General features: G+C 47.8%; 2 protein-coding genes across 3 annotated transcripts in view; one reads left to right on the top strand and one right to left on the bottom strand.

The window, feature by feature from the left end:
• Positions 1-10308, bottom strand: part of DCTN5 (dynactin subunit 5) — a 42956-nt gene extending 32648 nt beyond the window's left edge. Inside the window, exons 1-2 of the mRNA XM_073636531.1 lie at positions 10161-10308; positions 3289-3357 (exon numbers count right to left, since the gene is read on the bottom strand). Coding sequence (XP_073492632.1) covers positions 3289-3357; positions 10161-10208 — 117 coding nt within the window. The 5' untranslated portion in view covers positions 10209-10308. The remainder of the gene's footprint in view (positions 1-3288; positions 3358-10160) is intronic.
• An 18-nt stretch (positions 10309-10326) lies between these two features.
• Positions 10327-14732, top strand: part of PALB2 (partner and localizer of BRCA2) — a 43570-nt gene continuing 39164 nt past the window's right edge. For both annotated transcript variants that reach the window (XM_073636530.1, XM_073636529.1), the window contains exons 1-2: positions 10327-10409; positions 14555-14608. In XM_073636530.1, coding sequence (XP_073492631.1) covers positions 14561-14608 — 48 coding nt within the window. In that variant the 5' untranslated portion in view covers positions 10327-10409; positions 14555-14560. The remainder of the gene's footprint in view (positions 10410-14554; positions 14609-14732) is intronic.

Genomic DNA, 14732 nt, shown 5'->3' with positions numbered 1-14732 from the left:
GTGGCCAATTGTGATGGAAAACACAGACAGCTCTCAGTTCACTAAGAGGTTTTAGGTTTGTTGGCCTTTCAAAAGTGATCTATGACTATGGCAACAGCGCCTCCTTATCCACTGGTTGAAAAAAGGAACTGCAGCTTACTGTATCAAAGATTCCATGTAGTACAGTGGTGTCACAAAAGGGCCACATATGTATCCACATTTGGCTGTTTTTGTATCCACAAATTGAGTGAAGGGCCAATTTTAAGAATCATTTCCAATTAGAAAATGTCAGGTGATAGGTATGCGTATCACAACAAAACCAAGGAACACTATGCAAGGAGCTGGGATCTCTCTATTCCAGGAAGACATGCATGGTATCCTTTTCTCACACCCATTTGTATGGAAGCACCATGATGCCACAGACATGGCTATGCTGGGGTTTCTGTGAAATGACATTTGGCTGAGAGCAGAGGCAGTAATAATAAACCCCTTTATTGGTGTCAGTCATAAGTCCCGTCCCCCCCCCCAACTTCATTGGCAGTGGTAGCATTGATACACACACCCCCACCCCCCCCCCCCCCCAGTCAGTAACACTGACAGTGATAATAACTAACCCCACCACCCCCCTTTATTGGTGTCAGTGGCCGCAATAATGAGCCCCTTCATTGTTGTCAGTGGAAAGCAATATTAATATTAACACCCCTTCACTGGTAGTAATAATAAACCCCCTTTTACTGATGGTAATTATATACCTTCCTTCGCTGGTGGTGGCAATAACCCCCCCCCCCCGCGCTGGTAATAATATTAACCCACCCTTCACTAGTGGTAATAATAAACCCCTCTTCACTGGTGTCAGTGGTAGCAATAATAAACCTAAAACCCCCCTTCACTGGTGGTAATAATAGACACCCTTTCACTGGTGGTAATAACCCACCCTACACTGCTGGTAATAATAAACCCCCTTCAATGGAGTCAGTAGTAGTAATAATAAAGCCCTCTTCACTGGTGTCAGTGGTATTCATTGGTGTCAGTGGTGATAATAATAAATCCCCCCTAATTTTTATTCAGTGGTAACTTACCTGAACGCACGATCCAACGCAGCTTCCTCCATCCTCAATAACTTCAGGCCAGAACTATACTATCCCTGTCAAGCAGAAGATCAATCTGCCTGAAAGGCCAGGCAGTTTCTGTGTCATTCGAGTGCTCGAACACAGAGAAAGCCATTGTTGCTGTTGTTGGAGACACATTTGAATTTTCTATGCTACAAACCCAACATTTATGAACCTTCAATATATTTAGAATGCATCCAATTTTACTGGTGCAAATCATTCTGAAACATTTGCAGTTTCAAATAGTTCACCATTAAAGCTATTTTTACCACGATTTTTAAAAGATGAAAAGAAGCAATCCCCGAAATCAAACAATGAAATGTATTATATTGCAGCTTACCAGTCCTTACATATGATGGCTGCATTCGTTTTCAACTGGTATTCCTGCCAGTAAAACACTTCCTGTCTTAGGGTGACAACGCTCACTAACTGTACTGTATCTGTGGTGAATCAGTGATGTCACCATAGACTACTTTTTAATCAGAACTACAAACAACTCCCCTCTCCATCACATAGTATGAGGTGTTCTGTAGATGACAGAAGAGTGCTGGGAAAGCAGATAACATTATTTTAGATCTCAGTTGTGTGCATAGAAATTACAAGACACAAGATCTGACATTATGAACAAGTATTTTGTTTTTGTTTTTTGTACTTCAAGAAAAAGTTTTTAGCATGAAGAAAGAGTAAACGACTGTAGCCACCACATCGAAGGACTGGTAAGCTGCAATATAAAGAATGTTTGTTCCTGGGATTAGATATACGTTCATAAGTCACCACACACCCCTGTGTTAAAAGCAAAAGCTTGCTAAAAGATGTTGCATTTCTGACAAATTCAAATGCCGGTGTCCCACACTGTGCTGTGATTTCACCCACCCTCTCCTTCACCACTACTGGGGAGGAGCTCAGGCATGTTTGGATACTAGTCTGAACCTGTCAGAACTATCTCCTTGGGAAGCTGGCACTTCTGCCAATCATAAGCATCAGAGGTGTTGCGTGTGTGCCCCCCATCTGCACGCATGCAAGGAGCATGTATACATGTAGAGGGGAATGCCTCAGCCACTTACAGTCGGTGGTCCACGGTGACAGCTTCCTGGAAGGATAGTTCAGTTGGGTTCTGACTAGGGGTCAACTGATTATCAGTGCGGCCGATATTCACTTTTTTTGAAGCATCGGTATCGGTCAGAAACTTACCAATATTACCGATATTGCTCAAAGTTGTTGTACACACCTCGGTACCATTCTGTTATCACAAGCAGTTGGGAGGGGACGTCCCCCCACTCCCACTGCTCCCACCTGGGTCTCCCGTCCCAATGGCCAAAGACCCGAACAAAGCTTAGGATCTAGTAACCCGGAAGCAATGTCATGACGCTGATCTTGACGTTTTGAATATTTTCAAGTGCAGAGCAGGGTTTTGGGGTCTTATAGACCCCTGATCCCTCCATAAAGAGTACCTGTCACTGCCTATTACTGTTGCAAGGGATGTTTACATTCCTTGTGACAGCAAAGTGATAAAACATTTTTTTATTTTTTTTTTAAAGGACAGCGTAAAAATAAAAAGTTTAAATCAACAGAATATCGGCACCTGATATTGGCTATCGGCCTCAAAGGCAGCCGAAAAGTCGGTATCGGTTGACCCCTAGTTCGGACAAGTATCTGAACATGCCTGAATTCATCCCTGATCACTACAGGACATAATAGAAATGTAAGGGTCAATGGAAGAAACTGCAAAGCAGAAGGTTGCGCATCCGAAACACCCAGACGCACGTCGAACGCTAACAAGCTTTCATCATATGCATCTATAAAGTTTCCATTGAGATAAAGTTACATGATATATTTTACACTGTATTAGGTTTCTTACCTTGTAAAAATAGTGACAGGGTCATGTCTTTTTTTTTGGGGGGGGGGGGGGGGGGTTTGGGTGGTCGAGTGGAGAAAAGTTAGAAATCCTGTTAGGTTTTATTGATATCTGGGACTCTGTAAGAGAGATTTCTAATAACTTCCTGTTCTGCTGACTACGGCTTTTTTTCAAGACAGGACAGTGAGGAGAAATCTCCAACAGCAACACAGTGAGAAATAAAACCATATAAAAGCTTTGAAAGCCATATAAAAGAATCACTAAACGTCACTAAGTATTCTTTTGTTTTCATGAAGCTTGCTTCCAATCCCCATACTCACGGTATACACGTGTCACGTTACTAACCTTGCCATTGAGTACAATGTTCTGGCTTCCACATAATACAGACTGTCTGCTGACTTTGTTTCCAGATGCCTAGTAATAAAAAACACACACATTACTGAGATTTAGTCTGTGACTAATGGTCATACATTTTTTCTTAGCTAAAGCAAATGAAAATGAATAAATATGATTATGCGTGTAGACAGAATAAGTATCTTAAAACTAGAAACTGTCCAACATTCGGCCCGTGTGTACTGCAGCCGGTCCGACATGGCTGGCTTCTGTCAAAGGGGCATGACCAGAAAAGGTCTGCCGACTGGCTCCCGATCAGCACTTTGGCTGAGAGAGCTGACCAGAGTGTTTTGGGAGGGGGGGGGGCATCCCCCTGTCAGAACACAATAGAACAGCAGTTGAGATAGCCGTACTAACATTGGATTGTTAGTACAGCGGTGCGACCTGAGCTGTCAGTTTTTTTATTCATTCAGCCAGCACTCCTGATTGGCTTTTCAGTCATGATTAAGGCCTGATGGCCGAAACGCGTTGGTTTTTTGACTGTTATTCACCTGCAATAATAAAACTTTGCTTTAGCTGAATTCCAGCCTTTCTCCCTTGTTGCATGGATTATACATAGAGGTTTCCAGAGACTTCCAAGGCTGAGTGCTGTGTTCTTGAGGCTCACCAGGCATTACACAGGAGGTAGTAGCTCGGATGCACCTGTTCCCAATTGGCTGGCGCGGGAGCCATTGGATCCCACTGCTGTCAGTTGCAGCCATTGAGCCAATCAGGAGACGGAGCAGGCGGGGCCGAGCCTTGGCTCTGTATTTGAGTGGACGCACAGAGCCATGTCTCGGGAGTACGCCTGTTTGGGTGACCCCACAGCAAGCTGCTTGGAAGGTGGAGCCAGAAGTGCCAGCATGGGACCCGAGAAGAGGAGGTTCTGGGCTGCTCTGTGCAAAACCACTGCACAGGGCAGGTAAGTATAACATTTTTTTTTTTTTTAAACAAGACTTTAATATCACTTTAAGGCCCATTTTACACTGGCAGAGTCCACCTGCTCAGCGGGGGATCTCTCTGCTGATTCCCACTGAGCAGGCGGATGACAGGCCCACTGATGCGGAGCGGATATGGACACAGCCCGCTTTCGTCTATGGCGATCGGATGGAAACAGACTGCCTGTCAGCTTACATCCAATCTGCCAGACAGATAGGGAACTGATCCCCATCTGTCTGTTTTTAGTGGACAGGAAAGGATCAGTTGTCGGCAGGTGTCAATAGACAAATGTCTATTGACATCCGCCACTTCCTAGAGGGCAATGGATGGCCCAATCAGGTCCACCTGAAATACTGACAGGCAGACCCGATTGATCTGCCCGTGTGAAAGGGGCTGAACACTGTAAGCTTGCTTACAGGAGGGGAAAGCACCGATGTGCCTTCATTGTCCAGTCAGCAGACTAAGATAGGGAGATTATACCAATCTATTTGTTAAAGCCCTACTCCAGCCCAAAATAAAAATACTCTTTTAGTGGGCCCACAAGCACTGCAATGGTTCAACACTCATTAGGTCTAGGGGTGGAGGAAGAAGCCATAATACTTACCTTTCTCCACGCTCTAGCAGGGATCCTCCATACTATGTGACTGGTCCCTCAAAATTGCTTCACCTCAGAGCTCTGACCATACCCTTACGTCATCATGTACAATGTAGGCCCAATAGTCCTGCATTGTACATGAGGATGACAGAGGCTTGCCAACAACCCAGTAGGTTGGAGAGAGGAGAAGAGAACCAGCTCCAAGAAGAGCAAAGAATAAGGTTAAGTATTACAGCTTATTACCCTACACCTAGACTTAACCCTTTCAGTGTGTATAGGGCTTTAGTTTCTGTTAAAATTTTTTGCAAATAAGTAATTTTTCAGTAATGGTGAGGCTGCAGTGATGAGGCAGCACTGATGATAATTGTCATGATTACCAGTGTAAGCAGTGTGCTGACAGGCTTGCCATTTATCGGCAATCCTTTCCCCACACAGACACAAAATGTGAGGAGAGGAATGTCAATAACCGGCAAGTCTGTTTACATGTGATCAGTTGTGATTGGACACAGCTGATCACATGGTAAAGGGCCTTTGTGATTGGCCCTTTACCCCGATCTGACACAGTGGTCACAGAATGCACCCGATGCCCATCTGAGGGGGCGGGGTTCTGGGAGGACATCCATGGGCACCCTTCCCAGAACAATAGTGCCCCACTGTAGCTATCTTTTGGCTATAGCATTGTACTAAAGCGGTTAAGTTTAATAGAGAAAGTGGAGTCGCCCTGTTAGCCAAATAATGTGGCAGGGATGTGTCAATAACAGAGGTTAAGCAGAATTACGATTTTGACAGGTAAAGAAATGCATTTCAGTTGTGTACTTAGCTGCTCGGTTGGAGGGAAGATGAAATAAAGCAGTATAAACAGGAATTAAAATAAGTGAAATGTAGTTACACAGAGCAACCAACTCAATTTCAAAGGCTGCTTTCTTCCAGCAGTTTGAGATCTGTATCTCCAGTCATTACATGAGTGCAGTGTAGTGTAGAATAAACCTGTACAATTCCAGGCACTGAAGGAAACAAATCAACCAAGGGCAGCAAGGTGGCATGGTTAGCACTTCTGCCATGAGTTCTCCCCCACTTTGTGTCTGTATGCCCCATGTTGGCATTGTGTCCACCATAGCATTTTCAGTGGTAGGACTGGCCATAAGAGGCATTACTTTGATGTTGATGCAGTTGGCCAGCTTAAAGCGGTTGTATACCCGCTGTTTTTTTTTTTTTTTTCTACACCTGCTAGGGAAAAGGCATAATGAGCTAGTATGCACCGCATACTAGCTCATTATGAGATACTTACCTTAGAACGAGGCGCCGGCATCTCACACGGTCCACGCCGAGGGAGCTGACATTTCCCCTCGGCGTGTCTTCCGGGTATCGCGGCTCCGGCGCTGTGAGTGGCCGGAGCCGCGATGTCGTCACTCCCATGCATGCACACGGGAGACTTCTGTCCGGCAAGCTCCGGAGTTTGCCGGGCTGTCTGCCGAGAATCCCCTGTGCGCATGCGCCGCTGCAGTCAGCGGCTCATTGCGAGGGGAATATCTCCTAAACCGTACAGGTTTAGGAGATATTTTTTTTTACCTACAGGTAAGCCTTATTATAGGCTTACCTGTAGGTAAAAGTAAAAAAAAAAAAAAGGTATACAACCACTTTAAACATGTATTGCAGCATGTGTGAACTAAAAATCCCTATTTTTCAATGCAAAGTTTGCTAGAATGTGGGCGTGACACAAGAGGGTTCATTCAGAATTTGTAGTGTTAACATGTGGTCACACCCCTTTAGCACCTGATAGATTATATACATGTACAAGCTATTGGGATTTGAGCACAGGTATATCTTTTTTTTTCTTGGTCAGCCAGGACACTATCTGCATGCTGATTACATTCTCTCTGTGCTTGTGTTGGTTTCCTCCAGATACTCCAGTTTCCTCTCACACTCCAAACATATGTGGATATGTTTAACTGGCTCCTGTCTAAAAACATTTGACCCTAGTATGATATTTTACTGAATTATACTAGCAGGACTGATCTGGTTGGTTCAGATTAGGATCCTACACCTGTGCTCATCCCCAACACGTGCTTTGCATCCCAAGGAAGTAAAACGCTCAAACAAGATCAACTAAAAACAAGGCATGTGGAGTAGGCATTGTCCTTGTCTGCAGACATGTGTCTCTCTACACTAATCTGTGTTCCCCTGTTGTAGCAGTAATCTGTAACAGTCTTGTGTAATGTGTTTCCAGTCTATGACTATTTCTTGAAACATGTCCCCAGCCTCCAACAACTCCTGTATTATGTTCGCTGTCTCTGACCAACTCTTGTGTCACACCTGCAGTCTCTGACTATCTCTCGTGTCACGCCCGCAGTCTCTGACCATCTCTCGTGTCACGCCCACAGTCTCTGACCATCTCTTGTGTCACACCCGCAGTCTCTTACCAGCTCTTGTGTCACGCCGCAGTCTCTGACCATCTCTCGTGTCACACCCGCAGTCTCTTACCAGCTCTTGTGTCACGCCCACAGTCTCTGACCATCTCTCGTGTCACGCCCACAGTCTCTGACCATCTCTCGTGTCACGCCCACAGTCTCTGACCATCTCTCGTGTCACGCCCACAGTCTCTGACCATCTCTCGTGTCACGCCCCGCAATCTCTACCCATCTCTCGTGTCAAGCCCACAACCTCTGACCAGCTCTTGTGTCACGCCCAGTCTCTGACCAGCTCTTGTGTCATGCCCACAGTCTCTGACCATCTCTCGTGTCACGCCCACAGTCTCTGACCATCTCTCGTGTCACGCCCGCAGTCTCTGACCAGCTCTCGTGTCACGCCCACAGCCTCTGACCAGCTCTTGTGTCACGCCCACAGTCTCTGACCAGCTCACGTGTCATGCCCGCAGTCTCTGACCAGCTCTCGTGTCACGCCCACAGTCTCTGACCAGCTCTCGTGTCACGCCCACAGTCTCTGACCAGCTCTCGTGTCACGCCCGCAGTCTCTGACCAGCTCTCGTGTCACGCCCACAGTCTCTGACCATCTCTCGTGTCACGCCCACAGTCTCTGACCATCTCTCGTGTCACGCCTCGCAATCTCTGCCCAGCTCTTGTGTCACGCCCACAGTCTCTGACCAGCTCTTGTGTCACGCCCACAGTCTCTGACCAGCTCTTGTGTCACGCCCACAGTCTCTGACCAGCTCTTGTGTCACGCCCACAGTCTCTGACCAGCTCTTGTGTCACGCCCACAGTCTCTGACCAGCTCTTGTGTCATGCCCACAGTCTCTGACCAGCTCACGTGTCACGCCCGCAGTCTCTGACCAGCTCTCGTGTCACGCCCACAGTCTCTGACCAGCTCTCGTGTCACACCCACAGTCTCTGACCAGCTCTCGTGTCACGCCCGCAGTCTCTGACCAGCTCTCGTGTCACGCCCGCAGTCTCTGACCAGGTCTTGTGTCACGCCCTCAGTCTCTGACCATCTCGTGTCACGCCCACAGTCTCTGGCCATCTCTTGTGTCACGCTCACAGTCTCTGACCATCTCTTGTGTCACGCCCACAGTCTCTGACCATCTCTTGTGTCACGCCCACAGTCTCTGACCATCTCTTGTGTCACGCCCACAGTCTCTGACCATCTCTTGTGTCACGCCCACAGTCTCTGACCATCTCTTGTGTCACACCCACAGTCTCTGACCATCTCACGTGTCAAGCCCGCAATCTTTGCCCATCTCTTGTGTCACGCCCACAGTCTCTGACCATCTCTCGTGTCACGCCCACAGTCTCTGACCAGCTCTCGTGTCACGCCCACAGTCTCTGACCAGCTCACGTGTCACGCCCGCAGTCTCTGACCAGCTCTCGTGTCACGCCCACAGTCTCTGACCAGCTCTCGTGTCACGCCCACAGTCTCTGACCAGCTCTCGTGTCACACCCGCAGTCTCTGACCAGCTCTCGTGTCACGCCCAGTCTCTGACCATCTCTCGTGTCACGCCCACAGTCTCTGACCATCTCTCGTGTCACGCCTCGCAATCTCTGCCCATCTCTTGTGTCACGCCCACAGTCTCTGACCAGCTCTTGTGTCACGCCCACAGTCTCTGACCAGCTCTTGTGTCATGCCCACAGTCTCTGACCAGCTCACGTGTCACGCCCGCAGTCTCTGACCAGCTCTCGTGTCACGCCCACAGTCTCTGACCAGCTCTCGTGTCACACCCACAGTCTCTGACCAGCTCTCGTGTCACGCCCGCAGTCTCTGACCAGCTCTCGTGTCACGCCCGCAGTCTCTGACCAGCTCTCGTGTCACGCCCGCAGTCTCTGACCAGCTCTCGTGTCACGCCCGCAGTCTCTGACCAGCTCTCGTGTCACGCCCACAGTCTCTGACCAGGTCTTGTGTCACGCCCTCAGTCTCTGACCATCTCGTGTCATGCCCACAGTCTCTGGCCATCTCTTGTGTCACGCTCACAGTCTCTGACCATCTCTTGTGTCACGCCCACAGTCTCTGACCATCTCTTGTGTCACGCCCACAGTCTCTGACCATCTCTTGTGTCACGCCCACAGTCTCTGACCATCTCTTGTGTCACGCCCACAGTCTCTGACCATCTCTTGTGTCACGCCCACAGTCTCTGACCATCTCTTGTGTCACACCCACAGTCTCTGACCATCTCACGTGTCAAGCCCGCAATCTTTGCCCATCTCTTGTGTCACGCCCACAGTCTCTGACCATCTCTCGTGTCACGCCCGCAGTCTCTGACCAGCTCTTGTGTCAAGCTACCTGGTGCATACTGCACACAGCTGAAGTTACACAATGCAAGGTTTACACTGGGTTGGGCCTATGATGACAGAACAAATGCGTTTTATAAGTTTTCCTTGTAGCCCATTCCTGATCATCCCTTCCTATACAGAGATGGTTCTAAGTCACCAGTCTCCAATTATAAAGACCAAGCAAGGCTGGGCCCACCGCTACAGCAGGGGCAGGTTTTCTAGTCACCATGGGGTTTATTTACTAAAACTGGAGGGTGCAACTCTGAATAGAAACAAATCAGCTTGCAAGTTTCATTGCCACAGCCTAATTGAACAAGCTGAAGGTAAAAGCTGCATTTAATGCATCTACAGCTGCACCAGATTCTGAGTGCTCCAGTTTTAGTAAATCTCCTCCCATATGTACACGCAGATCATAAGAATATACTCTATTTAGGGTGACACAGGCCCCCTCTGCATAGGCCAGGGAGCTGTCACACAGAGTGTGTACAAAGAATGAATGTTTACAGGCGTGGCAAGGCTGGGCATTAAACACAGGCCACCTATAGGTGCAAGTTCCATGTGCAAGCACCTCACCCAGCCCCCAGCACACTCACTGTCTCTATATACTCCGACTTGTTATACAGCAGCTCACTCAGCTCCATGGCTCCTCCGGTTAGACGTCACATCCGGCGTGCCCGAGCGTCACGTGAGCCGCTGCCAGGGAGGAGTGGGCGTGACCGGAGGATAAGGACTACAACCAGAGAGAAGTGGGCGGGGCCTGGATAGAAGGAATGCTACCAGAGAGAAGTGGGCGGGGCCGGAGTACAGGGAACACGTGACTGCTGGAGCGAGGCGCCTGCAAAGTAGGTACCGTGTCCTGTGCTGGAGAACTACAACTCCCAGCAGCTCCTAAAGCCCGTGTTGTTGTACAGGAGGCTCCGTCCGCCCTGCAGTTCTTCTCTGAGCTTTAATGTTATCTGTCACTCTTTCCTGCAGAGCTGAGCCTCTGTGCTCTGCTCTAAACGTCTGTATATTGAATTTGTGCATTATGTACAGTATATCCAATGTTTGTTCGTTTTGTAAAGAGCGGGAAAGGGTTACATCACTTATCAGGTGTTACTTTTTTTGTGTGTGTGTCCCATTGGGGGGAATTTCTCTTCACTTCCTGTATTGGAGACACAACAGGAAGTGACTCCCTAAAGTGAGAAGTGTCCCCGTTAGAGAATTTCCTTTCTCGTGTTCCGGTGATAATACATTTTTGGAACGACTATTAGTTTATTTTCCAGTGACATTGGTCACCAGGACAAATGGAGAAGGAGGAATATTCCCAGTGGGGACACAGACCGGAAATAAAAACCTGACAGAGGTTGTCACCCCTCCGTATAGAGGACAGAAGGTTACCTCCTCTGCTTGTGGTATGTGCTCTCAGGTCTCTTAGGAATAACATGGCTGGCTCCCCCTAGACAGCATGTCCCTTGTATAGTGCAGACAGCCAGGCCTCTGGTCCTCCTCCATATTGTGCATCCTTGGGTGACAACATTTCTCCTCCACGGATAGACATTCAGTGAGTGTTGTCACCCTAGGACAGCAAGTTGCTGTAAGGTCTCCTCCAGGCGGGATCTCCAGACACAAATAAAGGACAGACGGCCTGCAGACAAATCAACAACCACAAGGGGTAATCTGCTATATAATGAATTCTACTGACGGTGGGCTGACGTCCGCTAACATCACAGAGCCGGTCCAGGCTCAGGAAAGATTGCGACAGTGGAGTCAGGACCCGCCAACATGCCTGGACCAGCACCTAGCTCAGCCTCTCAGCGATCCACTGCCGCCCTTCCACAGCCCAGGGCTCCAGTGAGTGAGGGGGGGAGGCCAGTGACTGACAGTCACCAGCTCTCTGCTCAGGGAGCTCTGAGAACCAAGCGATCGGCATTGTTTGATCCCTCCGTTCTCAGTGTCAGAAGCTGGCGGGGGACCGATGCTGCATCCATCTAAGTATAGTTCTTAAAACAAAACAAAAAAATCCATACTTCTCTTTTAACCACTTAAGGCCTGCCCACCGCATATATACTGCGGCCCTATTGTGCGAAACGACGTACCACGAGACATTGTGGCCACGCGCGCGCCCGCTGCACAGTGGGGGAGCTGATGCACGGGTTTGGAGGCCGCGATGTCCGCCGGCCACCCACGATCGCTCCTCAGAGAGACAGAATGGGGATCTGTCGATGTGAATAAAACAGATCCCGGTTCTGACAGGGGAGTACCGTGTGATCGTCTGTTCCTAGTGATTAGGAACAGCGACTCCCAGTCAGTCCCCTCCCCCCCACAGTTATAACACCTCCCACCTCCACTTAACATCTTGATTGCCCCCTAGTGTTAAAGTGATTGTAAAGGTTTGCTTTTTTTTTTTTTTTTAATTAAAAATAACAAACTTTATACTTACCTGCTCTGTGCAAGGTTTTGCACAGAGCAGCCCGGATCCTACTCTTCTGGGGTGCCCCGCCGGTGCTCCTGGCTCCTCCCCTTCATTGGGTGCCCCCACAGAAAGCCACTTTCCATGAGAGCACCTGTGTAGGCTCACTCCCGAGTCCCGCTGCTGCGTCCATTGACACAGACAGCGGGACTCTGCCCAGCCCCTGCCTCCCGTCTAGCTGGATTTGATTGACAGTAGTAGAAGCCAATGGCTCCTGCTGCTATCAATCTGTTCAATGAGGACAGAGACAGCGGCTGGGGACACCGGGCTCCTGCACATCGCTGGATCAGATGGGCTCTGGGGGCAGCAAAGAAGGTTTTCACCTTAAAGGGGTTGTAAAGGTAAAAAATTTTTCACCTTAATGCATTCTATGCATTAAGGTGAAAAAACTTTTGACAGTACCGCCGCCCCCAGCCCCCCCGTTTTACTTACCTGACGCCTCGAATCTTCGCTCCTCGTCCTCGTCAGCTTCATTGCAGCTCAGCCTGGTCGCTGATTGGCTGCAGTGGATGGATTGAAAGCAGCGCAGCCATTGGCTCGCGCTGCTGTCAATCACATCCGATGACGCGGCGCGCCGGGGGGCGGGGTCGAGTGATACAGCGAGCGGCTATAGCCGCCGGCTGTATCACGGGAGCGCGCCCGCAAGCACTCACCACCGTGCGAGGGAGCTCGCATGAAGGTGGTAAATGCTTGCGGGGAGGAGCTGAAACAGCCGCCGAGGGACCCCAGAAGACCAGGTTCGGGGCCACTCTGTGCAGAACGAGCTGCACAGTGAAGGTAAGTATAACATGTTTGTTATTTTAAAAAAAAAAAAAAAACATCTTTACAACCCCTTTAATGCATAGAATGCATTAAGGTGAAAAACCTTGAGACTTTACAATCACTTTAACCCCTTTCCCTGCCAGTGTCATTTATACAGTGCGTAGTGGATATTTTTAGCTTTGATAACTGTATTAATGTCACTGGTCCCAAAAAAAGTGTCCGATGTGTCCGCCGCAATGTCGGAGTCCTGCTAAAAATCGCTGATCACAGCCATTACTAGTAAAAAAAATAAAATAATAATAAAAATGCCATAAATCTATCCCCTATTTTGTAGACGTTATAACTTTTGCACAAACCAATCAATATACACTTATTGCGTTTTTTTGTTGTTTTTTTACCAAAAATATGTAGCAGAATACATATTGGCCTAAGCTGATGAATAAATTAGTTATAATTTTTTTTTTTTTTTGGATATGTTTTATATCAGAAAGTAAAAATAAAAACCACAGAGGTGAAAAAAAGGACATCAATTTTGTTTGGGCACAACTGCGCAAATGTCAGTTAAAACGACACAGTGCCGTATCGCAAAAAATGGCCTGGTCATTAAGGGGGTAAATCCTTCCAGGACTGAAGTGGTTAATAAGTGAGTACTCACCAGCCCATGGTATCCAGCACTGTCTTCCCACGGTCAATTCTTCTCACCACCGCTACCAGGTTGGGTTTGGGAGCCAGCTGCGACTTCCCAATGAATCAATCAGCTTCCCACTGTGCATGCATAAGATCGCATGGTGCAGGGTTTTGCAGCCTCCTTGGGATCTGTGATATTATCTCAGGGTGGGGGGGGGGGGGGGTGAGATGACGCCACCCTTTTCAGATCAAAGGTTGAGAAAATGGGAGTGGGTACTGGCAAAAAATGGTGCAAATCTTCAACTGGGTGCTGGATAAATAAATATGGGTTAACGTGAGTAATGCTAACAACCAAAATAGAAATATCCACCAGCGCAAAGGTGTCCTATTAATCAAAAACTGAGGTATACCCAAATAGAAGTACTACCAGTATAAATAACAAAATTTAAAAAATTAAAAAAAAAAAACAAAACACTACTGCAAGTGAAAAAATCCTGTATGAAAAAATATGTAAATATAAATGCCGCAGCATAAATCAAAATTATGTGTGTAAAAGGCACTGCGCTACATATGGTAAACTTAAACTCAATGTTACCCAAAAAGACAAAATTTAGGTGCCACTCAGGTACAGGTAAAGTCCAACTAGAGCACTGTGAGTTCCGGCAGGCACAGGGAGCTTGTCCTAGCTCCAAGCTGCAGCAATATCAAAGGAAAAGATCCATAAGCCGCACATCATGAAGTAGACCCATGTGCATGAAGTGAGATGAATAGCAGCCTCAGCCAAGCCACCCCCCAATGTGTTTTGCCCCCCGCCCTTTGGCACTTAACCATGGGGATGTGCTCTTTTCACCAACATGCGGATACACTCACCAGATAACCAAGGCCCCAAAGGATCTCTATCACTGATTGGATTGAGTAGTGGAATAGGCACTGCATGGTTAATATTGAATTTATTTATGTTCTAAGTTTATGTTTACTGTATGTAGCGCGGCTCCTTTTACACACATAATTTAGCGTGAGTAGTGACAGCCTAAACAATGAGTGTTGTAGCTATACCAGTAATGTTCAGATCATGTTGTGCACACAAATTTTTTCCATGTCATATTGTGCCTGTGTGACTTTATTCCCTCTTCTTTTTGTTTTTAGCAAGCGATGGAAAACATGCAAGAGAAATGCTTCACACTGGAAGACAAAGCAAAGGTATTACGGCACACCTATCCATTAATAAATTTTTGCAAGCAAAGCAGCCTAGGGCTTCAGGTCCATGTGTGGCACCATCTTCCCCATGGTGGTATGCTCCACATCAAAGGGTAGCTTCCTTTTT

The sequence above is a fragment of the Aquarana catesbeiana genome, linkage group LG06 (assembly GCF_042186555.1).
Source record: "Aquarana catesbeiana isolate 2022-GZ linkage group LG06, ASM4218655v1, whole genome shotgun sequence".
Lineage (NCBI taxonomy): Eukaryota > Metazoa > Chordata > Amphibia > Anura > Ranidae > Aquarana > Aquarana catesbeiana.
The sequence above is the reverse complement of the archived record's forward strand: the minus strand, read 5'-3'. Positions and strand labels throughout refer to the sequence as shown.